Below are 26,621 nucleotides of genomic sequence, written 5' to 3' on the forward strand. Positions count from 1 at the left end.
CGCAAATCCCGATGAACAAACTAGATATATAATAAAACATAAGGTACTGAGTATTCAACGAAAACATAACTTCACAAATAAAATATGTTAACTGAAACGAGTCAGGAATGCAGAATGCAAAACATATCTCTTGCACTTTGCCTCATTCATGCTTGACGGAACTTACCACCGATTAGCTGTACAAAATACAGAATAAATGCCACTGTTGAGCGCATCACGGATTAATGGACGGCTTTCCGTGTGAGTTTATGTGCGAGCAAAATTATAAATGAAACGATATTTTTATACAAATACTTGGTAACATGAATGAGTTCTATCCTCTCAAGAAGTAATACAAAAATCAAAGTGGTCTCTTATGAGAGATATGATATAAATGTGAAAAAGTAAATTGGATGAAAACGATTCTGTATAGATCAACAATAATAATTATATATTGCATATATATATAATTGTAAAGTGTTTGGAAATATGGACGTATTTCGTTGTCTGTCTCTGAACGAATGTCTATTCCATATTATTGTTTTTCGAAATGTCGGCTGATGAATATAACGGAAGATGACTGGTTTCCAAAACGCCATTTTTATCAACGATGATAACAAAGGGCAAAGAGTTACTCCACTATAAACATCATTTTTTTCTAGATGGAATCTGTTCCATCTAGTAATAAGTAAGTAATAAAAAGCCATTTTTTTTTTACAGCAACCCACATTTTCTGTGTTTTGGATAGCAGTAGTATTTTGGACGGAGTGTTTTTACAAAAGATGCAGAAATTGTAACACTATCTTGAAATATAATTTCCCAGAATCTCTGAATAAAATATCCCAAATAACTATAGCGTGGCTTCATTACTAAATAGGTTTAACTCTTTCTCTCGACTTTTTGCCAGGTTTAAAAACAGGAAGCAAAGCGATTTTTTTTATGTAATGAAAATGAATACAACACACAGAAAATGATTGGCTGGTATAAGCCATAAATACGTACGGCATTGTAGTCTGAGAAAGACGTTGAAATATATGCCGAAAGCATATTACCAGCTCCGACTATGACAAACCGTTTCTTAAGGCGACTTAGTAGATTGAATGAATGGCTTAAGTAGCCAAGACCACTCAGCTCCTTCAGACAACATTATAATTTTCCGGGACATATTACTTTTTCGCCAGTTGTCAAAAAGTTTGCATTATTTCAAGAAAGTACTTTAAAAACCCAACAACCTTTTCCAAAAAGCACAAAACCTTTACAATTGGCAGAAAGCAGAGGCCCACAGTATTAATGCTGGAGTCCCCCAGGGGTCCATCCTGGACCCAACTCTCTTCCTGATCTACATCAATGATCTTCCAAAACACATACTTAAATCATTCGTTGACATCTATGCCGATGACACGACTATCTATGGCAACACATCAAAGGCTGTAAATGACAAAGTTCTTTCTAATTCTCTTTCCTCTGATCTTGAGCGCGTGGTACAATGGGGGAGAAGGTGGCTGGTCACTTTTAATGCATCCAAAATCAAGCTTCTATCTTTATATCATCAACACTCTGATCCCCATCTGGCATCAATTGAAATGGATGGCTCTCGTCTTGGGGAGGCTCCATATTTTGACAAGCTTCTGGGTTTGACGTTTACTCCTGATCTGAAATGGAACACGTACATCAAATCTGTTGTTAGGGACGCTGGGAAAATGGTGGGATCCTTCTACCGCTCCAGAGATATCTCACTATTAATGCAATTTTCTATCTGTATAAAAGTCAAGTACGTCCAAGGATGAAGTACTGCTGCCACATCTGGGCAGGAGCTTCTAAAAACAGACTATCCTGCCTTGACAGAGTACAAAATAGACTTCGTGGTTTAGTGGGGGATGCCCTTTTCTCTTCCCTGCAACCTCTCTTCCACAGAAGAGACGTTGCGAGCCTGTCTTTGTTTTATCGTTATTTCCATGGTAGGTGCTCGTCTGAGCACCAATCCCTCGTCCCCCCCCCCCTCGCCAATCTTTCACGAGAAACACCAGTCTGGCTGAAATAATTTTCCCCACTCTTTATCTGTGCCTAAATCCAAACGTAAATTCCATGAGCAAAGCTTCTTTCTTAGAACTGCACGCCAGTGGAACTCTCTGCCGCTTGCCTGTTTCCCACCTGACTACAACTTGGACGTCTTCAAGTCCAACATAAACAAACTCTTGACAAACCGCCCCCTGAAGTAAGACACTCTATCAAAACCCCCAATTACTACAATACTATCTCATTGATTACTGTACACGCAATAACCCTTATCCCTGAGTGGCCTTCGGGCCTTGATAAGTGGTGACCCCCATGTAAAAAAAAAAAAATTGTGCGTGATGGGTGGTGGCCATCACCTTTTATCTACTCTTAACAAGATGCTTTTTTTCATATTCGTCAAAGCGCTTCTCATTCTTCTACCATTTCTTCATCACTTTCATACATTCACAAGACCACATTTGCTTCCTGAACTACCTTACTTAAATTGTCTCGCATTAATTTTATTTTCAAAACATTTACAATTTCAATTAAAAAAATTACCAAGGACGTGAGGGGCTGGCAATAAAATATACCAAAAAAAAAAAAAAAGACAAGAGCAGTTTAGTCAGACTCTTTAACACTTTCTAAAATAGACTGCCTACTGTTTTCCGGTTTGTTTAGGACCGAAAACAAGCAGGTCGATCTCTAAATCGAAGTGGGACCTAAGTGGTAAAAAATACAATAGGGGTAAAATTAAGGAGTGGGTAGTGTCCTTTCAATATTAACACAGTTTTAGAAACTGCATCTAGCTTTGATGCATGATTTGGATAAACACGATTTATTTATGGCCTTCACATGGCGACATGATGTGACACAAGGGTCGGAACGTAGGATTGAAAATCCAGTGCCTCAAAGGAAGAGCACTCTGGCCGGCAAAACATGCCTGGGCAGCTTTGTCGGCATTCCGGGTAGGAGCGCCTCAGGCGACTTGCAACAACCTGACTCTTTCTCAAAGGGAAAAGATAAAGCCGGCGAGGGTGGACTCCTAAAACTGGATAGGACCAGCAGCATACCTCAGTCAACATGGAAAAAGCAATTTCATATAATGGCCCATATTCTGTTGACTTTGATGCCGAAGGCCCCAATATCATTGTAATTAATCCCTAAAGTATTCTAAATAGATCGTGGCCAAGTCAGGCGGGGGGTATGATAACATTTAAGTTATCTTCTTTTCAGTTCTATGTCCTCACCAGGTGCGCGGCGCGGGGCGTTAGAGACTGCGAAATTGAGGAAAAAAATGAAGAGACAAAAGAAGAAGGCAAAAAAAAAAAAAAAAAAGAGAAAAGTACGGACATCTCCTAAGCAAAACTACGTAACATAGGGCAGCATGAAAATGACAACAAGTGTAGTAGAGGAGGAAGACAGAAGGGAAACGTACACGACTCTTAGTATTTGACGATGTCGTTGAGGACGTCGGAGATAATGAAGTGGTCACAAGCTCGTGGTTAGAATGGCTGTCAGAAAATTACACACTTTTTTTTTTTTTCTCCAACCAAACGATTCGTTGATTGTTGTTGTTGTCGTGTTAAGTCCTGTCCAGTCGTATAAAATCCCCGGTTATTCATATATGCCCGGCACGGAAACAACCGACCTGCATCCTTGTTAGTCATTGTAGTTCACTAGCATAATTGATCGTCGGCATTTTGCGGCAGAAACGGAGTAAAAAAAATAAAATAAAATACTGTGCCGCTTCTATTGTTCCACAAAAACAAAGCACATGGCGGTATATAAACAGACCATCATTACAGGCGAATAAGGCAAGATTATTTACCGTTTGTAAACTTTTTTTTCTCTTCGTAATAGCTGTATCTACTCGGCGTTACTGCAGAACCTTTTTACGTTCATGTTTCTCTTTTTTTTCTTTTTTTTTCAAACCAAATTGTTTCCTTTTTAAAATAACGAATTTTAAAGGTATTCAGGTATGCTGAAAACGAATATATTTAAATTAGGGGCAGACGAATAGTTTTCTGCATATGAATACCTTTATTATCCAATGTAATCTATTACGTTTTTACTGGTGGTTATGTTTTTCCCCAACTTAAAAGTATTAATGCGCATACGTGTAACAAAACACCCCCTCCTCCACATGTTAAGAATGGCGAACGCCACTTACATTTATTAAGGAATACATAAGAAAAAATTAACATCCCTCAATTACTTGTCTGCGCAAATGTTAAATATGATATTCGTTTTCAGCACACTCGAAAATCCTCAAAAGTCGTCATTTTAAATATGAGTGTTGAGGTGGAAAGAAAGTAAAAATTAACCAAACTTTTAATAGGATTTTTGACTTAAATTTTTTTTTATATATATACTTGTCCAAATAAAAACTGGCCGAACAAAATACACATACAACAAATAAATGTTACCAAGGGCAAGATAGATTACTCTTTTTACCTGGACCTTTTTTTTTTTTAATTAAACTTATTTTAAAGCATTTATTTATTTGGAAACAGAAGCCGTTCCAAGTCTGAGTAAGAACGAAAAGAAAATGGCGGTTTTGTTATAGCCGTTTGGAATCTCAATAATCGCAAAAATTAGACAAAATGTTGGTAGAAACCCACTCAATAAATGTCAACAATCGTGCCACAGTGTAACGTTCCACTAGCATTTTATTTGATTTTTGAGCATTTATCGAGGATTCAAATAGCTATAACAAAACCACCATTTCTTTTTCATTTTAACTCCACAAACTCTGCTGTTGTTTTACATTAAATAAACCTTTTAAAATAAGGCAAAACCCAAATTATCCAGGTTGGTAACTTGTCGTGTATTTGGCAACATGTTGTTAGAAATGCAGACTTTTTGAAAGTTAAATGTAATTATTACAGTATCGTTTGGTACATTTTCATATATTCGACATAATTTTGGCACTCGTACAATTTAACGTCCAAGTATTTTTTTTTCCATTTTAGAGTTCTCTCCGAAATGTAAGAGTTAACTCCTCCCCATGTTAACAATGGCTTTCTAAACATTCTTAGAAATGTTAAAGTAAAAATGTATTTATTTTAAAAGAAATACAGTTTGGAAAACAATTGATTTTTTTGGGGTTTGTATTACTGTACACATAGATTCGAAAAAGTCGTAAAAAAAACAAACAAATATATAACAAATAAATGTTATCAAAGGCAAGATAAGTTACTTTTCTACCTAACTGGTTATATTTTTCGTGTTTTTATTCAATGTAACATGTTTATTCAGCTCGAAAAGCATACAGTGTTTACCGATGTATTGGAAAATTCAAAATGGCGCCCGACACTTTCTTTAACACGGTAAGTTCAGGAAAAGATGTTATAAATAATAAACTAGACAAAATACTGTTAGAAATTTGCTCATTATATGTTACCGTGACATAAGTTGACATATATTCGGTGTTTTTTAAATAGTATTTTATCTAGTTTATCATTTATAACACCTTTTCCCAAACTTACCATGTTAAAGAGAGTGTCGGGCGCCATTTTGAATTTTCCAATACATATCGGTAAACACTGCATGTTTTTCGAGCTGAATAAACATGTTACATTGAAAAAAAACAAAAAAATGTATCCAGTTTGGTAGAAAAGTAACTTATCTTGCCTTTGATAATATTTATTTGTTATATATTTGTTTTTTGACAACTTTTTCGAATCCGTGTAGTAATACAAACCCCATTCTGCATAAGTACCAACCTTTTTTCTATTTCTTTTTTTTTTCCTCAAATACGTCAGTTTTTGACTAATTTCGTAACTGTATTTCAAAATAATTAATCAATGAAGTTTAAAAATTTAGTAATTGAACGAAATTGTTTTAAAATTAAATAATTGCTATGTTTTAATCTCTATTGAATGTAAATAACTTCCAAAACTGCAATCTTTTAATAGACGAGGATGCTAACATTTTACTTTTAAATAGAATGCGACTTTATGAAAAAGCAAAAACATTTTTTATGATGCAGTTTCTATCTTCAGATTTTTTTTTCTTGAGTATTTTAAGAGTAAATTATATTTTATTAGATTGATTTGATCGCGACAGGTCGGATAGAGTTGTATTCCCCTTATATATAAACAATGGCGGATCAAAAAATAGCGCCTCGCTTCGTAAACTTTATTTTTTAGTTAAAAAAAAAAACAAAAAAAAAACGTAATTTTTAGAATATGACCTTTTCGTTCCGTGACAGGTACTTACAGCATAACAAAAATATCTCATTTTATTTATTTATTTTTTTTGTGTGTGTGTAATTAAGTCGAATTCTAAGAAGAAAAATAACTTTGCTTTCAAATTTCGAAGGATTTTAGTTCTTTGGTCAACAAAAGATTAAATTGGTTCATTGGTTCAGTGGTTCTGGTTCACTTGTTTGCAAAGTAAGGGAAACACATTCTGGTAGACTTATTTTATATTTATTAATATATTTCTAATATTTTTAAAGTTCGTTTACAATATTATTGTTATATAAAATCTTTGTATTGAATCTTAGCTCCCAAAACAAATTTTTATCAACGTTGCCTGTTTTTTAAGCAGTGATAGGGCAAGTTTATTCACCGTATTAATTTCATTTTTTCTTTTCATATTTCTTATTTTGCCAATATTTCTTCTGGTATATGAAAGACTAGGTCATCGGTAATATTCTACATAAAATACGTCATATCTAAATTTTAATAAATTTCAGTTAATTTATATTAATTTTTTTTTTTTTTTTTTTTTTGTACAAAACAAAAGAATCCTACCACTAAAATTTATATACGGGTGTCAAAATATTGCGAAATAACCCAGAAAAAACATTAAGATAAACTACTCTTCTTGTCACTGTTTGGAAAATTAGATAAAACTAATCGATAAAATTTTAAAGTAAACCGCTTCAATATGACATAAAAGTGGATTAATAGTAATGATCTTTATATATGAATTTAGGAAGATTTGTCTTTTTTTTTTTTTTTTTTTTTTTGCTGGGTAGAAAAATTAGGCCATTATTGAATAAATATCGAGTAAAAAGGACATCTCATGACTGTTCTTGAAGATATTATGGTACTTGTACAGTTTAGTCAAGACATTAAAAAAATGAAAATATCGAAAAAAGTTTTAATTGTATGTATCCGTTATAGAACGAAGTTCTCCGAAAAAAATTTCACTTAATTTCATCAAGTAGTTTTTTTTTTTACAGCGGAAAAACATATTTTTATGAGAGCGCGTTGAAGGCGGCCAACTTGGATTTAAAAAAAAATTGTTTGAATTTTAGAAATGCCAAAGGGAGATAACTACAGTTAAAACGCTGACACCCTCCATCTTTAATACTAGCTTTTCTTCTTAAAAATCGAACATTTTGCTCGGTATTATAACAAATTGTTTTTTCGCTGTAAAAAAAAAAAAAAAAAAAAAAAAAAAAAAAAACTATTTGATGAAATTAAGTGATTTTTTTTTTTTTCAGAGAACTTCGTTCCATAACGGATACATACAATTTAAACTTTTTTCGATATTTTCATTTTTTAATGTCTTGACTAAACTGTACAAGTATCGATATTATTTTTAAGATATTGTACCCCTATGATATTAGTACATTACTTATTTACTGTTTAAAAGAAAAGATAAAATCGATTTTTCCACGTTTTTTCTACCTAGTTGGATAAGTTTTTAGTGATTTAACTTATTTTAAAGCGTTCATTCAGTTAAAAAAACCGTCGAGTATCATGTAAGTCCGACATGAGCGAATTACATGCTTTAGAAAAAGAAAATACTGAAGATATCTTTTTTTTTTTTTTTTTTTTTTTAAGAGCCTCCTTTCCCCTAAAAGAACATTTTAATATTTTAAAAATATAAGGGGGGGGGTGCTTTTAAAAACTATATCTCCTTCAGAAACAAAACAACATAAAAAAAACGAAATTAAAGATTCTTGAATAACGGGAGTCATCATCATCATCATGACGGGCTCCTTGCCCGGACCAATGTGACTCTTCCTCTCCAGAGGTTCCTGTCTTCCATCGGTTGCCTCAGATCTTTAGGTTCACAGCTGGCGTCGTGTACTATTTGTTGGATAACGGGAGTAGTTTTTGATAAAATTGACAAATAAATGTCTTTATCGATTACTTTTTCTTTTCTTAAGAATATAAAAATTTTAAAGTAAAAATTGAAATAAAATGACCCTACGAAGGATTTTCAACACGAATCCTCTCTTCTGTCAAAAAATGTTTCGTTTTTTAGTTTTATTTCTAGTGCTTATTACATTTTCTTATAACGATATTTTGCGTATTAAAAAAACTTAACAAAAAAACAGGGGAAGGGTTTGATTTTTCTCTGGAATTGTCTAATAGTTTAGTTTTCCTTTTTTCTTTCTTTTTACCTTTTTTCTTTTTCTTTTTCTTTTTCTTTTCTTTTTCTTTTTCTTTTTTCTTTCTTTTTCTTTCTTTTTCTTTCTTTTTCTTCTTTCTTTTTCTTTCTTCTTTCTTTTTCTTTCTTTCTTTTTCTTTCTTCTTTCTTTTTCTTTCTTTCTTTTTCTTTCTTCTTTCTTTTTCTTTCTTTCTTTTTCTTTCTTTTTCTTTCTTTCTTTTTCTTTCTTTCTTTTTCTTTCTTTTTCTTTCTTTCTTTTTCTTTCTTTTTCTTCTTTCTTTTTCTTTCTTTTTCTTCTTTCTTTTTCTTTCTTTTTCTTCTTTCTTTTTCTTTCTTTTTCTTTCTTTTTCTTCTTTCTTTTTCTTCTTTTTCTTCTTTCTTTTTCTTCTTTTTCTTTCTTTTTCTTCTTTTTCTTTCTTTTTTCTTTTTCTTTCTTTTTTCTTTTTCTTCTTTTTCTTCTTTTTCTTTCTTTTTCTTTCTTTTTCTTTCTTTTTCTTCTTTTTCTTTCTTTTTCTTTTTCTTTCTTTTTCTTCTTTTTCTTTTTTCTTTTCTTTTTCTTCTTTTTCTTTTTTCTTTTCTTTTTCTTCTTTTTCTTTTTTCTTTCTTTTCTCTTTTACTCGTACAAAATGCACCCACTCGTTGTTTAAAATTATTTTATACACGATCAACATGTTTTGTAAAATTATGTAAAATTGAAAATTCCGAAGTATAACAACAACGATTATTTCAAATAAATACTATCATTACCCAGAAACCATTTAATAATTCTAAGTATAATTTACAATAATCAGTTGAACTATTTAAATTTAATACGGTCCGTGAGTAAAGATTTGTTTCATATGAACCGTAAACATTTTTATACATTGTCCACAACGTGGAATATTCAAAACTTAAAAGGGGAAAGATATGCTTGCTTTTGAAGGACATTTACACAAAAAATAGCACAAAGAATAATACAATATGGAGATGTAGAGGAATACTTCTTAGAAGTACTGAACTGGAAACCCAATTTTTAAATTGACCACAATCCCGATGCTTCCGATGTTGTTATTTAAAAAAAAAAAGGCCATAATGTACCTATTTACAATGCCTCCCCATGGGACAGTTAGACACCGGGGTCGTTTTTTTAACGTGGAGAAAAGGTACAAAAATAAAAAAATTCTCAGTCGTGAAGGACTGCTCCTCCACCGAAAGAAAACAAGAAATGGGAGTGCAGCATCGGAAGAATAGATACTACACTTTGATCTTGGCCAAAAGACCAAGTGTAGAGGAAAATGAAATGTGCAGGTTCACAGGAATTACCCTCACAAAGTTACAATAATAATTTAATTGATTGATCACATTAAGCCATGAATTTGCTCCCAAACGAAGACGCAATTAAAAGAACATTGCGAAATAGGATAAAAACTATCCATCAATGCAAACAACATTGGACGAATTCGTAATTGAAGGCGAATGGGGAAGAACTTTCGGACCTAAACCGAAACTTTTTTTTTTTTTTAAACTTTTACAATGCACGATTAATCGGATAGTTGCTTTTGGTTCCGAAGAATCCCTCAGACTACTGATCTCAAACACATGGATGGCAATTTTTCAAGTGTACAATCAGGCTTCAAACAATTGGGTACTAGTGCACTTATTAATTCGTGCTGAAATAATAATGTTATTATTTAGAAAGCTATTCTTAACATAGGGAGAGAAGGGTGTTTTGTAGCTATTCTGGACTTTAACTTCATAATTTAATTAACACAGACATCATAAAACTTTAATTAAACTTGAAAATACTATTTAAAAAATAGCGCAGATCAATATGTGCATTAGCACCAACAATTGTATATAATACGTGAACCGCTAGAAAGTACTGCAATTTCCACTAAAAAAAAAAGAAGTTTTTTTGCGTTACTACAGAACAATTTTCAAAAAGCATATGAAATTTTGCTGCAGGCAGTTGTTGATCATTGCCATGAAATTGGACTGTGCCCAGACCCAACAAGAATAATTGATTTTGAACAGTTAGTAAGCCAAGCCATCAATTGCGTTTTTGAACCATCCATAATTACGCAGGGTTGCTTTTACCACCTGGCACAAAGCACCAGGAGAAAAATTCAGCATTTAGGATTAACAAATCTCTACAAATAATGATTTTAGAATTCTGTGGCGAGATAGATTGTCTTGCATTCTTTCCAGTAGATTTTCCAGCTGGAATGCAACTGCTCAGAGATGAATGTCCCGAAGAGGCAGCTCCACTAGTGGATTACTTTGACCAGACATGTTTCCAGTACATATGTCCAAAGAAGATTCGACCCCCAAGCAAGAACAGCATGTCTAACCCTGGGGTGGATTCCACCAAGATTCCCACTACAGATTTTGAATATGCACCAGGCAAGATTAAATAATGACCCCCCCCCCAAAAAAAAACCCAACCCGTTTGAATTATCTGGATTCATCGAATTACTGTTCTCATCTTCAGTGTGATTCTCACAACGTTTCGGTCGATGTAACCTCCGACCTTCTTGAGGTGTGTCTTCTCGAACTCGAGAATTTGGACGGAATTTTAAACGGAACCCTTTATATACTTCACAGGGGTAGCATGCTCTTGTTCCGTCAGCCATGATTGGATAGAGGTCCTAAGTAATTTGCAATTGTATTTTTAGGTCGCACACACTGAGAATTGAACATTCAACCTTCAGAAGAATATCACTTTTACAATTGCTTTTTCCAAGTACTCTAACCATTGCCACTGTAAACAAATGTTCATTTTTTCCATGTTTTTTGTTAATAAATATATTTTTAAAATATCTAAATAGTTTGCCGAAAATCAATAAATAAAAATTGATAAAATTTTACGAATTCTAAACAATGTTTCATTGTTTTGTTTTTAATTTGTTTGTAAATATATATTTTAAAACCTAAATATATTAACACAAAATATCTTAATATTTTGCCCAGATAAAAGTAAGCAGTTTTGGAGAAAACAGAGGTATTGTTTCCATTTTGTACTTCCATACCTCAATTGAGCTACGCGAGCGCCCTCTAGCAACGTGTTTGAAAGTTAAGCATGTTCAGTTACCACATCATAAAATAATCGATAGAGAATTGAATCCATAATGATGTATACGAAATCTGGATAAACTAAAATATCGTATTTAAACGTATTTTACGACCGGGCAACGCTGGGTCTCCCCGCTGGTTTATCATAATTTCAGATCCTGTATTATAAAAAACTTCACACACACAGAGGGGATTGAATGATAATCGACGAATATTTCACACTCCCATATTTTATTATCTAAATCGGTGAAATCTTTTATTTTTTTCAAAATAATCAAATGGATTTATTACCTGCTCTAGTTGGGGACCCATCGTGGTGCACCGGGAGGAAACTCCACATGCCTTTCGCAGTGACTTGCTCCAAAATTCGTTGTAGTCTACATTGCCCTGTAATGAACATACTCTTGATTCTATAAAATTAATTGTAGATATAACTGCTTGAATTAAAGTTTAAAAAGGCAAAAGTCGAATATCATGGTTTAATCGTGCTTCAAAGAGAAACATTCATATCGAATGTGACTTTGTCATATCAAATAACTCCTTGTTGAGTTTATATGCCGGCCATTTCTGCTTATATTATTTTTCTTTTTGTATGTTTGCCCATGCTTAGTTTATACCTGTTAACTTGTTTTTATGACATTACATTTTTGAAATACCACATGTTGTATATTGTTTTACTATTTTGTTCACTTTCCCAACGCATCTCGCCATTTTATTCATATTTGTTCTCTTATTTCATACTAGCAGTTCAGCCCAGCTTGCTCTGGCTCTATGTACTGTTCATAACTTTATGTTCATTATATATATATAAGTGAAAGTGTCTGTGTGTGTGTGTGTGTGTGTGTACATTTCCCTACGCAATAATTCTGTCAATTTTAAGTCTACAGCCTCGAAATTTGATATACAGGGTACTGAGATTTGGGAAAATCATGTGATCGGTTTTCGGCCAGAAATTTGGCGATTAAGGGGTCAAAGTTCAACGATTTGACCTTTGAGAACTCTACCAAACTCCTCCGACAATTTGGGGTCTAAACACTTGAAATTTTAGATATAGGGTCCTTGGACATGGAACTAACTTAATAACTTAGTTTGAGCCCAAAACAATAAATTTTAAGGGGTAATAAAAGGTGTAAAAGTTTTAAAAAATTGACCGCTTTTTTTTTTTTTTTTTTTTGCTCAACACACACCACCAAATAACCGGGCACCCATGCTAGTGTGTGTATATATATATATATATATATATATATATATATATATATATATATATATGTGTGTGTGTGTGTGTTTTACTCGTGTCCAGGAAACCTACATCTAAAATTTAAAGTATTTAGACTCAAAATTGGCGGAGGAGTTTGGTAGTCTGCCAAGGTCAACTCTTTAAACTTTCACCTCTTGGCTGTCAAATTTTCGCCTCCAAACTGATTAAAAAGCTTGCTGCATGTCTGAATACCTTTTATGTAAAATTTCGAATGTTTAGAGCCAAAATCTATTGAATAGCATAAGTAAAATCTTTTGAACTTTGACCCCTTGGTAGCCAAATTTTCGGCCAAAACCGACTAAAACGCTTGCCCTATCTCTGAATACACTTCATGTAAAAGTTCAAATGTTTCAGCAAAAAATTGGCTGATAGGTCAAATGTTTTAAAACTTTGACTCCAAATTTGATCCCTTAACATTTATTGTTTTTTTTTTTTTTTTTTTTTTGGCGCAAATCAAGTTTAAAAGTTAAATTCCCAAGGAACCTACATTTAAAATTTCAAGTGTTTGGACCCAAAATTGGCGGAGGAGTTTGGTTGCGTTTTCAAAGGTCAAATCGTTGAACTTTGACCCCCCTTAACAGCCAAATTTTAGGTCGAAAACCGTTTACAAAAATGTTCTAAAATCTCAATACCCTGTATATCAAATTTTGAATCTGTAGACTGAAAATTGACAGTTATTGTGTAGAGAAATGTGTGTACACACACACTTTCACTTTTATAGATGTATAGATGACATTTTCTTTAATAGTTATTACTAAATATATTTATGTAAAATCATTGGAAAAATATATAAAAATTAAAAATAAAGGCAATAAAACGTTTCAGATCTAAACTGCTTCAAGAAGTTATAATATTGCTTTCACATAAATATTTCATAAAATAGTGAAGGAAAAACAAAAGTCCTATAAATATTGAAGACCAAATTTAAATTAATTATAAAATTTTATTTAATAATTACAATCAAATATTTTCGTAAAATAATCAGAAAAAAATCCCAAAATTGAAGCCAAATTTTGAAAAACTAAATACAATTTTTGAAGGCTAAACTACTTTTAAAAAAAGGCAAAATTCACGACATTTTGCCTTCAAAAGGCCAATCTGGCAACCCTGACCAATTCTGTCAACTTTTGTGTCGTTGCTTAATTCACGCATGCGTAAAGAGCAAAACACTAAGGTGTAACTGTTTATCTGGCAGCTCTATCGTGGCTTTCGGCTCTACACAACATTTATTTTAAATCTGTTTTTACATGGATTTGTTGATGTCTACCGACGTTAAACTTAAAGATTTTAAATTATAGCCATAAAAAAAATAAATAAAAATAATAAAACGACGGAGGTATTTTTATTTTATCGATAATTAGCTGGAAGACCCGATGTCGTCTGGAATTAAATAGCAATCAAATGTTCCACCTTCCCATACTTTTGTCATAAAAATCTGTTAAATCGCCCTTTTTAATTTTTTTTTTTTTTAATTATCAAATCGATTGATTAGCTGCTCTGATTATGGATCACCCAAAGTGCACGTGGAGGAAGCTTCACATGCCTCCCCGTAGTGACTTAGCTCACAATACATTGTAGTTTACATTGCACTGTATAGCACCTATAGTTTATGTCTATAAAATTATCTGTAAATAATGGCTTCACTTAAAGTCAAGTATCATAGCTCAATTGTGCTCTAAACAGATACATTTAATTTCGAACGCGCCTGTCATATTAAAGCACCAACTATTGATTTTATGAAATGATTTTTACATAATTACTTGAATTTAAGTTAAGCATCATAAAATTCAAATACCATGGTACAATTGTGCTCTAAACAGAAACATTCAGTTCGAACGCGCCCCTGTTTTATAAAAGAATCTGCAGTTGATTTTATAGGCTGTGCTTTTCTCCTTGTGCAGTTATAAAACTTGTCAAATGCACTTGTGATATTAGGTTGTATGAAAGTGTTTACTTTGGTCATAATCGGTCTTCTTTTTTAATCGTTTTTTTTTTTTTTTCGATTATCGATTTTTCCGACGCATTCAAATACAAAACCTACGTAAGAACATGCAAAATACCTTTTCGCTCTCGATAATGTAAAATCGCACAGGAAGCTCTTATTGAATGATAGCCAATATTATTGTTATTGAATATTAAAATCTGAATCCTTTAGAAAATTTAATCTTTACCTCTACTATTCTATAAAAGTCACTTTGTATGCGTGAGTTCCTTTCTTATAGCTTCAAAATGGCTGGGCTTATCTTTTGCAAATTTCACACAAAATTAATTTATGTCTGGCAGTGTTCTTAGATATGTATTGTGCAGAAATTCACCCGATAAGTATCGAAATTTTGAAAAAAAAATCCAATCTTAAAAATAGATTTCTCTTATAAAGACTCATTTTTACAGGGGAATATTTTACGTTACACCGGCCAAAGGATAATAGTTTCAGGAAATCATTTCTATAAAAAATAAACACATTAGTCTGGAGATATAGCTTAGTCGTAGAGCATTCGATTACACATCGAATGATTCCCTGTTATAGCCCGGGTGTCCCTCGCCATTTTATTTTAACTTTTTCTTAATGTGTTCAATTTACGAAAAAAGAGGTACCATTTAAAATCGCCACAAATCATTTCTTCGTTTGCATATTTTGAAATTAAATATTAATCAGAAGTGACTTTTCCAGCCCATTTATCGTGAAGCCCAAATCAGCTGAAGGGGTATTATAAACAAACACAGACAGAATTTGATAAATGACATTATCATTATTTTATTAATTTATTTTTTTGTTTGCGATTTAGCCCACCGGGCAAATTATTCCTCGTAACATAATAAAGAGTAGAGAATTGATTCTATATAATACATACGCAATCTGCATGAATTAAAATGTTTAACCATATTGTATGACCGGGTAACGCCGGGTTGCCAGCAAGTATTAAATAATATACAGTTAATTTGAAAAATATTAGAAAACCAAATATAAAATTTATAAAATTAAGTTTTTTTTTTTTTTTTTTTTTTTTTTTGAGACTATTGGTGTAAGACACCCATTTCAAGAAATACTTTTTTTCTGTAGTTTTTTTTCCTCTACATTTTTCTGGTGGTATTAACCTTGAAGGGTCGGCTCTCCGTGAAGAGATGTCCGGTGTTGTTGATGGTTTTTGTAAGTCTAAAGTCGATGTGTATGTGCGTGTTTTGGCGCGAATTTAATTTAAAGGCATAGAGTACTAGAAAAATTAAGAGAAACAAAATATAAAATTAACTCTACGAAATATTTCAAAAAGATGTGACAAAACTAAAAAAAAAAAATTAGTATTATTCAAACACTACCATGTTTGAATATATGGTTAAGTGTCAGTTTTAGCTATTTAGAACTGCTTTAAAACTTCATCGCTCACTCGTTTTTCGATCAAATTTGAAACAATTATTACAATTTATAGATCACCTTCTCAGCTATATTGTTAAAAAAAAATCCATTTTCATTCAGTAAAACAAAAGTTATGAATTTACTGGTGTTCAAAATCGTAAAAAAAAAGTAAGGTGAGCGACTACTCCGAAATATATTTCTTAAAAAATAAACACTCGTTTATTTTATAAAACATTTCGCGTTGCAGTTTTGGCTTCAAATGTATTTAATACGTATTTTATTCTTCAAATTTCATTCAGCGCTTCTAACAGATATAAGTAAAAAAAAAAAAAAAAACTACCCAGATTTTTAAACCGCGCGACCACGCGTCACCTATCCGGCTTCATAAAAACCCCGCAGTTAACATCACGTGGACTCTTCATCGAACGAAAAGATTGACAAAGGAGTTTTACTCCGAAATATATTTCTTAAAAAATAAACACTCGCTTATTTTATAAAAAAAAATGTCGCGTCGCAGTTTTGGCTTCAAACGTGTTCAATACGTATTTTATTCTTCAAATTTCACTCAGCGCTTCTAACGGATATAAACAAACAAAAAAAACAGATACATATTTTTGGTTTTGTGGATATATAGATAAATGGGAGGTGGAGAATTGATAATGAATATTTGTCCATATGTCCTTCGAAAAAAGGTAACAGGAGACTTCATAATTGCATAATTTTTGAAGAGGAAATTGTCTTGTGTGTGTGTTCATTAAAAAATCTTTTGTCGGAAATCTTTCTCGACTACAGACAATTCAATGAAATGTGTTATCCTTACGGAAATCTTGCGTAAATGAAGACAAATTACTAGAAAACTTAATTGAAAGGGTTACTTGGAATCCTGGTCAATCTCGGCTTCATACGTTTCTTCCCTTTGCTTGTTTCTTTGGGGTTTTTTTTTCAAGTAATGAAAAAAATATTACTTGAGATTCTGAAAATGAAAAATTACACCCTAACCTAATTCTACTATTTTCTTAAAATAATTTCTCCTTTCCTTCTTTTTTAATTAAAGAAATAAGAATTTTTAGGCTGGCAACGTTAAATTAAATATACGAAGATCTATATAGTTTAAATTCATGTCGTTTGCATAAACAAATGTTCATTTCTGACGCTTTGCAAATAATCGATCATTCTGCCTAAAATACATCCAATTTAATTATTCTCCGATTTTTTTCAGTAAATATAGGATACATTTAGATTCCATTTTCTCCAAATATAACATTCGTTAAATATTTACATTTCTCAAAATCGTTTTCCTATGAATAAATTGGTTATTTGAAAATTTCCCCAAATATAACTTTAATAATAAGTTTGGTCACAAATCTTTCTAATTCTGTGATTCTTTCCAAGAAAATAACTTTGAAATGTTTTCACTTTACAAAATTAAAATTCGACTCTGTAACCATATCTTTTGCTAAGTATCGATCTTTTCCAAGAAAAAATAAATTCAATTGTCTTCCTCACACAACATTATCTATCCATATAAGAGCCAGGTACGTCCAAGGATGGAATACTGTTGCAACATCTGGGCAGGAGCTGCTAGAAAGGACTTATCATGCCTTGATAGAGTTCAAAATAGACTTCGTAGCCTCCTATATGTCCTTTTCTCTTCCCTGCAACCTCTATCTCACAGGAGAGATGTTGCGAGTTTGTCTTTGCTTTATCGTTATTTTCATGGAAAGTGTTCGACTGAGCTTCAATCTATGGTCCCCCCTCGCCAAACTTTCACAAGAAACACTCGTCTATCTGAAAACACTATCAATAATTTTCCCCACTCTTTATCTGTGCCTAAACCTAAACGTAGATTCCATGAACAAAGCTTCTTTCTTAGAACTGCACGCCTGTGTAATTGTCTTCCATTTTCCTGCTTTCCGGCTGACTACAATATGGTTGTCTTCAAGTCTAACGTAAACAAGTTCTTGATGAGCCGTTTCATATAAGTTAACAAATTTACCGAATTGATTACTATATTGTCCAATTTCTACTGTACACTCTTTAACCCTTATCCTCGAATGGCCTCTTGGTCTTGATAATGTGGTGATGCCTGTGTAAAAAAACAAAACAAAAAAAAACCATCCCAAAATAATAGCTTTAAAAGTTGTGATAACTAAGATATCATTTGTCTCATATACGGCATAATCACGTTGACACACCGGTTCCCGTCAGATCCATGAAGTTTAGCAACGTTGAGCCTGATCATTATTAAAATGGGTGACAAATTTGGAAATTCCAGGTTCTATATGTAGGAGACACCTCCCTTAATGGGCACCGCTTGTGAATTTCATACTTCCATGGAACTTCTTCATTCAGAAGAAGCCGGTTAAACCCAAATAGGGTTAGTGCCGTTTCATTCCTTCTCTCTCTCTCACACACACCCCTCCACTTCTCTGTATTTGAAAAGTATAATTAAAGTGGCTTCGGTATCGTTTCGACATTTTTATATAGATTTATCATGAAAACAGGATAATTTTGCGTAAATAAAATTTTCATGAGTGAAGAGAACTGTATCCACGGAGAAGAAAAATGTTGAGTCAAAGTCAATTTCCCATTAAAAAAAAAATAAACTTTTTACATTGTGGTCTGGCAGTGTTTACAATTTTAAACTGTCACGTGACTCAAATCAACCAATGAAATGATGACACAAAGGCACTCATTCAAATGTGAACAAAACCTCGTTTGTGCATTATTTTCAAACGAAGTTCAATAAAATGTTGAATCCGTTTAAATGCAATAGATCTTATGGACTTTCATTTTATACAGATTTTTGTTTTAATTGATACAAGGACATTTAAAATAGATTCTGAAAATTAAGACAAATTCTCTTACTAGAAAACTTTTCTGCCAAAAATCTATTTTCAATTTCATTTACTCACCATAAGGAAAATGAATTTTACAAAACGGGAGCCTCCCCATTTTATGAGCCGTGTCATTTTTTGAAGCCTGTCTAAACCTGCGTTAAATAAGGTCCAAGCCCCCACACATTTTTATTGCGGATTGCCTGAAGCGCATTTACCAGGGAATGCCGATGGAGAGGGTTACCCAGGCACTTTCTTTTTTTTTTTTAGGTTAGAGTGCCCCTCCTCTGGTGCGCTGGCTTCACAATTTCACTTTCCGACCCTGATGCCAGTTCTTGCAGTAGAAGAGAACTAAATACCCCCCTTCCACGTTGAGGGACGAATAAACTCCTCTCTCGCGGAACAATAATATAAGGGCAACTTTATTTTTGTGCAAAATCTCCATGACATGAACGGATTCCACGTTTCAAGTATGAAATAAAACTTTTCCTACACGCGATCTATTGTAGTTAAGCATTTTTTTTTTTTTCAGTTAAAACGCCTTTTCACGTTCATTTGAAACTGGTGATCCTTAAATTTAGTAACTTAGAGTTAGAAGACACTTGACGAATCCTTTATAACGTCACAAAAAAAAGGAAGAAAAATGGCACGAAGAGATGACGTCATACACTAAAGCAACTTCAAGACAGAAGAAGACTTCTTTTATGCTGAATCTGTTTATCTCCCTTCACGGCGGATGAAGTACCTATTTACAATGCCTCCTCACGGGACAGAGTTAGACACCAGGGTCGGTTTTTAACATGTACAAAAATAACAAAAATTGTCTCAGTCGTGAAGGACTGCTCCTCCACTGAAAGAGAACAAGTAACACGCCTCGAAAAGTGGGATTTACAGTTAGGTTTTTCACGCCAGAGCTATCTGGGCAGCTCCGTTGGCATTCCCGGGTAGGGATGCCTAATCGAATGAATTCCTCAATTAGAACAGAATATGTGGTCAGGGGCGTTAATCAAAGATAATAGGTCCGGTTTTCGAATCTTGCGACCAGCCTTGCAAGTTAGATCTAATCCAACTGATCACTCATGGCAAAGATGGAAAATATGTGAGTATTAAAATATCAGGAGTATTATATTTATACACAGTGTAACCCGAATATAAGGTTTCTTCTCAGGTCCTCGCAACTCTCTTATATCCGAGTTACACTTATATCCAGTTTACACTGTACATCAACGCAGGTTCTAATTTAGGATCAGGGAGAAATCTCTCTTATATCAATTTTCTTATATCCGGGTCTCTTATATCCGGGTTACACTGTATTATACTTTTGTATTATATTTCTAGTGTTACTGCACTTACTGATCCGCGCTATTTTTTCTAAATCGTATTTCCAAGTTTCATTAAAGTTTTTATTTTTATTTTTTTATTCAATTGTAGGGTAAAAGTACAGAATAGGTACAAAACACCTTCCCCACCCGTGTTAAGAATGGCTTTTGAAAATGATAACGCTATTATTTCAGCTCGGATCAATAAGTGCATAAGTACCATATTTTTATATTATATTTATGTATCATCATTAAAACAGTGTTTTAATATATGGTTAAGTGTTAACTTTACTCCTTTTGAACTTTGAACTGCTTTTAAAGCTTCACCGCTCCCTTATTTTGCGACCAAATTGCAAGCAATTTTTACTCTTCATAGGTCACCCTCTGAGCTATATTTTGAAAAAAAAAAATCAATTTTCGTTCAGTAAAATATAGGTACGGGCAAAATGAATGCCGATGCCGAAATGTATAAACATTTTGACCCCTTCCTTTACTTAAAAAATGACCAAAAATCAGGAAATTAACCAATTTTAATGAAATTTTCAGTATTTATCAAATAATGATCAGGGAATATAATGAACTAATTATTTTTATTTACATCTTGGTGGAAATGTATTTTGTTTAAACAAACAAAAAAAACCTTTACTGAAGTTATGGTTTTCAGTAGTAAATGAAAACGCAAGAATTTATTTTTGTTTTTTTTTATATAAATAAAGCATCGTAATTTGTAACAATAAAATAAAATAATTTTTGCAGGAACATTACGAAAAAAGCCCCAAAAATAATCAGTATTAATGAATTCGATATAACTATGAAAAATGAATTTCACGAACTACCGATATTACCATTGAATTAAGCATTGTTTATTTAATATTTAAAAAAAAAAAAAAAAATTGCAAAAAATATTTCCATTTTTTTTTTTTTTTTTTTTTTTTTTTTTTTTCTAAATTACAGGTTTCGCAGAATTTTTATATGCAAAATTTTAATAATTTCCTTGCTCGCAAAAATGAAACTTTCGGTGTAACATTTTTAATATAATATTGAACAATAATTAAAAAATTGATTTAAAAACAGGAACATAGAAAAATAATTAAATTAAAAAATGGAAAAATTTATACGAACATTCAGAATAGGAATGTACGGATGCATATTTGGAAAAAAAAGGAACTATCACACCCCTTCCTCTCTTTTAATTGCATGACATAATTTTCAGTCTTTCAACTGCCTGAAATTTTGGGTCTTGGTATATTCCGTGTTTACAAAATTTTAGTTTGTTGCGTTTTGCGAACGACAGAATCATTCGGTTTTAGGCTAATTAATTTATGTTTTGCACAAACAAGATTTTAAAAAAAAAATTTAATTCAATATCTTAGGACTTTACTAATTATCTTTCAAATAGACACAGAAAACTAATATTTATCTTTTAAAGGATTTTTACAATGAATTTATTTAACTTCAAAATTTAGCTGAATTGGGTAGCTCGCCGTGAAAATATTTTTCATAACTTTTTTTCAAATAAATTTAGTCCTTAATCTTTCAAATACAATCAAAAGGTAGTCGGAAACCTACAAAAACATATGATAAATCGGCTTTCAAAACTAGGTCCCCCAATTTTTGCCCGTACCTTAATTACTGTTAAAAATTCTCAGAATCTGTAAGGAACAGACTTTTTTTTTTTTTTTTTTTTTTTTGCTGTTGGTTACCACATCAACCAAATCTGTTACCCTACTTCAAATCGGCTTGGAACGGTGGAGATAACGTAACGGGATATATATATATATATATATATATATATATATATATATATATATATAAGATCTGTCTCTCAGCTGTACTGTCGCTAATAATTCACAAGTAACAAGTGAAACAGAATTTTATTTTAAAGCAAAGCCTAAAAAGACATGCATTACATAGAAAAATGCGAGCATGAAAAGTAATATGGTTAAGATTTAAACATGGAAAAGTAAAAGGACTAGTTGTTAAAACTGGGGGAAAAAAGACAAGATATTCTAGTAAAAATGATAAATTTATAACTTTAAATATTGCAGCATTAAGACTTTTTGAAATTCAATTTAACATATAATCAATTCTTAATCGTGCAATATTTTAAGTTATAAATTTATAATTTTTGCTAGAATATCTTGTCTTTTCCCCCCCCGGTTTTAACAACTAGTCCTTTTACTTTTCTATGTTAAAATCTTAACCATATTACTTTTCATGATCGCATTTTTCTATGCAATATATAATATGTATATATTGTAAATTTTATCTATACTGTATATGTATACATCGAAAAATCGCTAATACAACTTTTGGTACTTCTGCATTTACCGACCTGCGGTTTCCATGAAGTTTCTCGGGTGTGCTCGGTTACTGACGAGAATTATCGGAAGCGGCCAATCGCGAAATGTTAAATCGCTACGAGAAAAGTACGATATCATAAACAGGAAAAACATGGAAATACAATAAATAAAATTACAAACATGTATCTTACCCAATCCTAACCTGCGCGATTGAAATTAGTTGTTTTTATTTTTTCGAATTAATTAAAACAAAAAAGTAGCAAAAAACAAACAGCGCATTTGTAAAAATAAATCTTTACTCCTATAAATTCGTTTTTCTTTTGTGTGTATTGATATTCATATTAAAAACCCTCGTTTCTATTTATTTAAAAAGAAAATACAATTTTCTTATATGGGTTATGGAATTGCATTCACTAGTAAAAGATCTAGCTAATTTGCATATACCTTTTTAAACATTCATTTTAATTAATTCCCGATTAGTTTTTTCGGTTTTCTTATGGGATGATCATCTTTAGTTAACTATTACGTGTAATTATATTCATGCAGATATTCTATATGATTTATACTTGCATAATATTTTCGTAAAAAGTTTATAGTAAACACAAAATTGTTTCCATATATATTTATGTATACGTATATTTTTGTTCTATCTATCTAAAAAAGTGAACGCGTCTGTGTGTCTGTGTACATTTCCCTACGCAATAACTCTTTCAATTTTTAGTCTACAGACTCGAAATCTGATATACAAGGTACTGAGATTTAGGAAAATCTTTGTGATCGGTTTTCGGCCAGAAATTTGGCTGTTGAAATTTTACATAAAAAGTATTCAGAGGTAGGACAAGCTTTTTCATCGGTTGGGTCGAAAATTTTCAGTTACCAATATATAAATGTATATATGTATGTATGTTTGCATGTGTTCCTAAAACTTTCGACAAAGGCGACGGATTTTACCAAGATCAGTATCGTTTCAAGGGTCGACCTTTCATACGACAAATATCGAAAAATTGGCTAAAAACATAAATATCTCACCTTCAACTAGGCACTTTTCTATAGGGGGGGGGGCGTCGCTTTTTTTTCGCCGATATTTTTTAAAGTTATCCTCTTCTTTCGATTGGCTAGCCTTAATTTAAGCATGAGTAACTTCAGGTTTGGCGGTGGTCGTTACCGCAAAGACGTCAGGTTTTTTCCCGTTCTTTTCCTCCTTCGCGGTACGGGTTCGAGCCTTCCTTCCTACTATCACTTTTTTTTTTTTTTTGCTCAATATACACATCCAAACGCCCGGGCAACGCCGGGCCGAAATACTAGTCTATCGATATATCTATAAAACAGGACATCCAATTGTTTTCCTGAGCATTTTACAGTCAATGGAGAGAAAAAAAGGTCGAAGACCCTAGTGTTTTGATGTGATATTTTGAATATAATAAACAAGTTATAACGGAAGTTTCATTTCATTCAGACAAAACACTAAGAAACAGGGCCTAATTAGAGTTGGGGCTCGGTTTTTCTTTCTTTTTTTTTTGGGGGGGGGGTTACCCTGTATATTCAAAGAAAATCTACATTCAAGAAGTAACCTCATTTATATATTATATTAAAGGAAATCTATTTGAATAATTCTGTTATTGTCTATTGTAATAAAATTTGTAATTGTTCTATTTAGGAATATTGTTTAAAGTTGAATTATAAATAATTTAATTTATTTCCAATTATTATTCGCAGACACCAGTTGCCTTTTAAAAACAGAAGTAAGTATTTATTTAAACTGTGAATTATTTCCTCTTTACGCTATGAACGTTATTTCTTGTTTAATTTTCATGGATTAAGATGGATGTTTTTATGCTTCCATTAATCCACCCTTTAGGATAATCCTAAGTTAGGATATTCGGTATATCTTAAATAGTATGTGATTAAATCCTCCACCCGCTAATATGTTTCAACCTGGCAACGCCGGGTACACACAGCTAGTAAAGATATATATTTGTTTCATTTGTTTAGAACACGTTTAGCTGACAATGTTTACGGAAGAAAGCCACTTTTGTGATGGTATTAACCGTGACAAACGTTTTCTTTTTCTAAATATTTATTACTAGCGAGGATACTCGGCGTTGCCCGTGTGTGTGTGTGTGGGGGGGCAAATCAAAACGAAATGGAAAATAAAGAATCAGCGAACGTAATAACGCTGTTTTAAATATTTTTTTAAAATCTGAAAAACAAAAACAAAAAAAAACAGCGAACGTGATGCAAAATAAAGAATAAGCGAACAAAAAGAAATGGCATTAATAACCCTGTTTAAATGTTCAAACTTAAAACAAAATAGCGAACGTGATGGAAAAATAAAAAAAAAAAAAACGTGATCGAAAAATAATAAAAAAAACGAACGTAAAAATGGCATAAATAACCCTGTTTCAATATATAAAACTTTATAAATTAGAAAAAATAAATTCAAGAAAGAACGTTTTTTGCGCATGCGTGTTTGCCTAAATTGTCATGAAGGAACAACTTTTTTTGCTAACCCTCCCTATAGAAAAGTGCCAAGTTGAGGGTGAAAGAATTAATGTTTTTAGCCATTTTTTCGATATTTGTCGTTCGAAGGGTAGATCTTCAAAACGATACAGATTTCGTGAAAATCTGACTCTGTCAAACATACATACATACATACATACATTTAACCAGATTTTTGCCCTTTATATTATAGATTACTAGCTGATGTACCCGACGTTGCCAGGAATTAAGTGTAACGTTAAATTCCTTAAAAAATAAATTAAAAAAAAACGGAAAGAAACTGAAACCTGTAAATGCGAGTATTGTTTTTTTTCTTAACAGTTCACCTTTTGTAAGTAAGTAAAAAAAAAAAAAAAAAAAAGTGGCCGAGGTCGAAATCAAAACCGGAAGACGGCGAGTCAAGTGCGATAGCCATTAGGCCAGCTTGACACTTTCCGTCTGCAGTCTTGAAACGGTTGATAAACATAAAAATCTGATGACCCAAGCACCAATTTTACAATTTTCACCCTTAGCAGCCCCTTTGCCGGATGAAAACCGATTAAAGCTTTCCATGTGCCTGAATACTCTATGTACCAAATTTCAAGTCTGTAGATCAAAAATTCGTTGAGTATATAAGTTGAGAGTTGTTCTCGCATACATACACACACATTCTCCCTTTTATAGATATGTATAGATTTACAGTAAATTATACAAATTGAGATTGAAAGCACTGTGACCTTTCCACGGAGTCTCGTTATTTTCTTATAATAATCTGGTCTCACTAAGTTGATTGCTATCTTAATGTTTTTCACTTCGGTCAATCCATTCGATGACTTAATTCTCTTATCGTTTATTATTGTTGGATAACAAAGACCGACGTTTGAATGGAAAATTTTAAGTGACGCCATAACAGAAGTCGACAAAACCACAGGATTTTAGGGCGGACATTTTTTTTTTTTTTTTTTTTTTTTTTGTCTCTTTTTGTTAAAGCAGAGGAGACCTGTCAAAGACACCATCCCAATTGGGGAGCATACGCGTACAATATGGCTAGACGGATATTTCTTCTCGCTACACCTATCATATAAAATCCTCTTGGCCTCTGGGCTGGGATCAAAGTGTAGTATCTGTTCCGGCAGATACTGCAAGCTATGACTAGCTATGACTAGCAAAGACCAGATGTGGGGGCAACCCCACATGCCTGACCTTTAACCAGCTCCCATTTCCCACCTCTCGGGAGCTGGTCCCCTTTTTCCCTTCCCCCTCCCTTCACTCCTCACATTAAAAATCGGCCTTGTGCCTAATTTGCTCTGTGGGGGAGCAAATAAATACCATCTGTTCCGGCAGATACTGCAAGCAAAGACCATATGTGGGGGCGACCCCACAGATAAGACCTTGGTCAATGTAGGGGCAACCCTTCATACTAATTGTCACTATCCAGCTCCCCTACTCCCCGGGGAGTTGGTCCCCATTTCCCCTTCACTCCTCACTTTAAAAATCGGCCTTGTGCCTAATTTGCTCAGTGGGGGAGCAAATAAATACCTCAAAGTGTAGTATCTGTTCCGGCAGATACTGCAAGCTATGACTAGCAAAGACCAGATGTGGGGGCAACCCCACATGCCTGACCTTTAACCAGCTCCCATTTCCCACCTCTCGGGAGCTGGTCCCCTTTTACCCTTCCCCCTCCCTTCACTC

At 32.8% G+C, this 26,621-nt stretch overlaps 1 protein-coding gene across 6 annotated transcripts in view; it reads left to right on the plus strand.

Annotated features, from left to right (window-relative positions):
- The window catches only part of LOC145246700 (uncharacterized), a 64,368-nt gene that overhangs the window by 10,637 nt on the left and 27,110 nt on the right, over window positions 1-26,621 (plus strand). Inside the window, exons 1-2 of one of the 6 annotated variants that reach the window (XM_080108428.1) lie at window positions 3,335-3,791; window positions 24,168-24,193. Coding sequence is in view for 2 of the 6 variants with exons in the window: in XM_080108426.1 (XP_079964552.1) it covers window positions 19,909-19,928; window positions 24,168-24,193 (46 nt within the window). In the remaining 4 variants the exon portion in view is untranslated. Of the gene's footprint in view, window positions 1-3,334; window positions 3,807-18,737; window positions 19,929-24,167; window positions 24,194-26,621 lie in introns of those variants that run through there. The other 5 variants (XM_080108426.1, XM_080108425.1, XM_080108430.1 and 2 more) reach the window with 5 other exon arrangements.

The sequence above is a fragment of the Euprymna scolopes genome, chromosome 24, assembly GCF_053919585.1.
Source record: "Euprymna scolopes isolate OS-2025 chromosome 24, ASM5391958v1, whole genome shotgun sequence".
In the NCBI taxonomy this organism is placed as follows: domain Eukaryota; kingdom Metazoa; phylum Mollusca; class Cephalopoda; order Sepiida; family Sepiolidae; genus Euprymna; species Euprymna scolopes.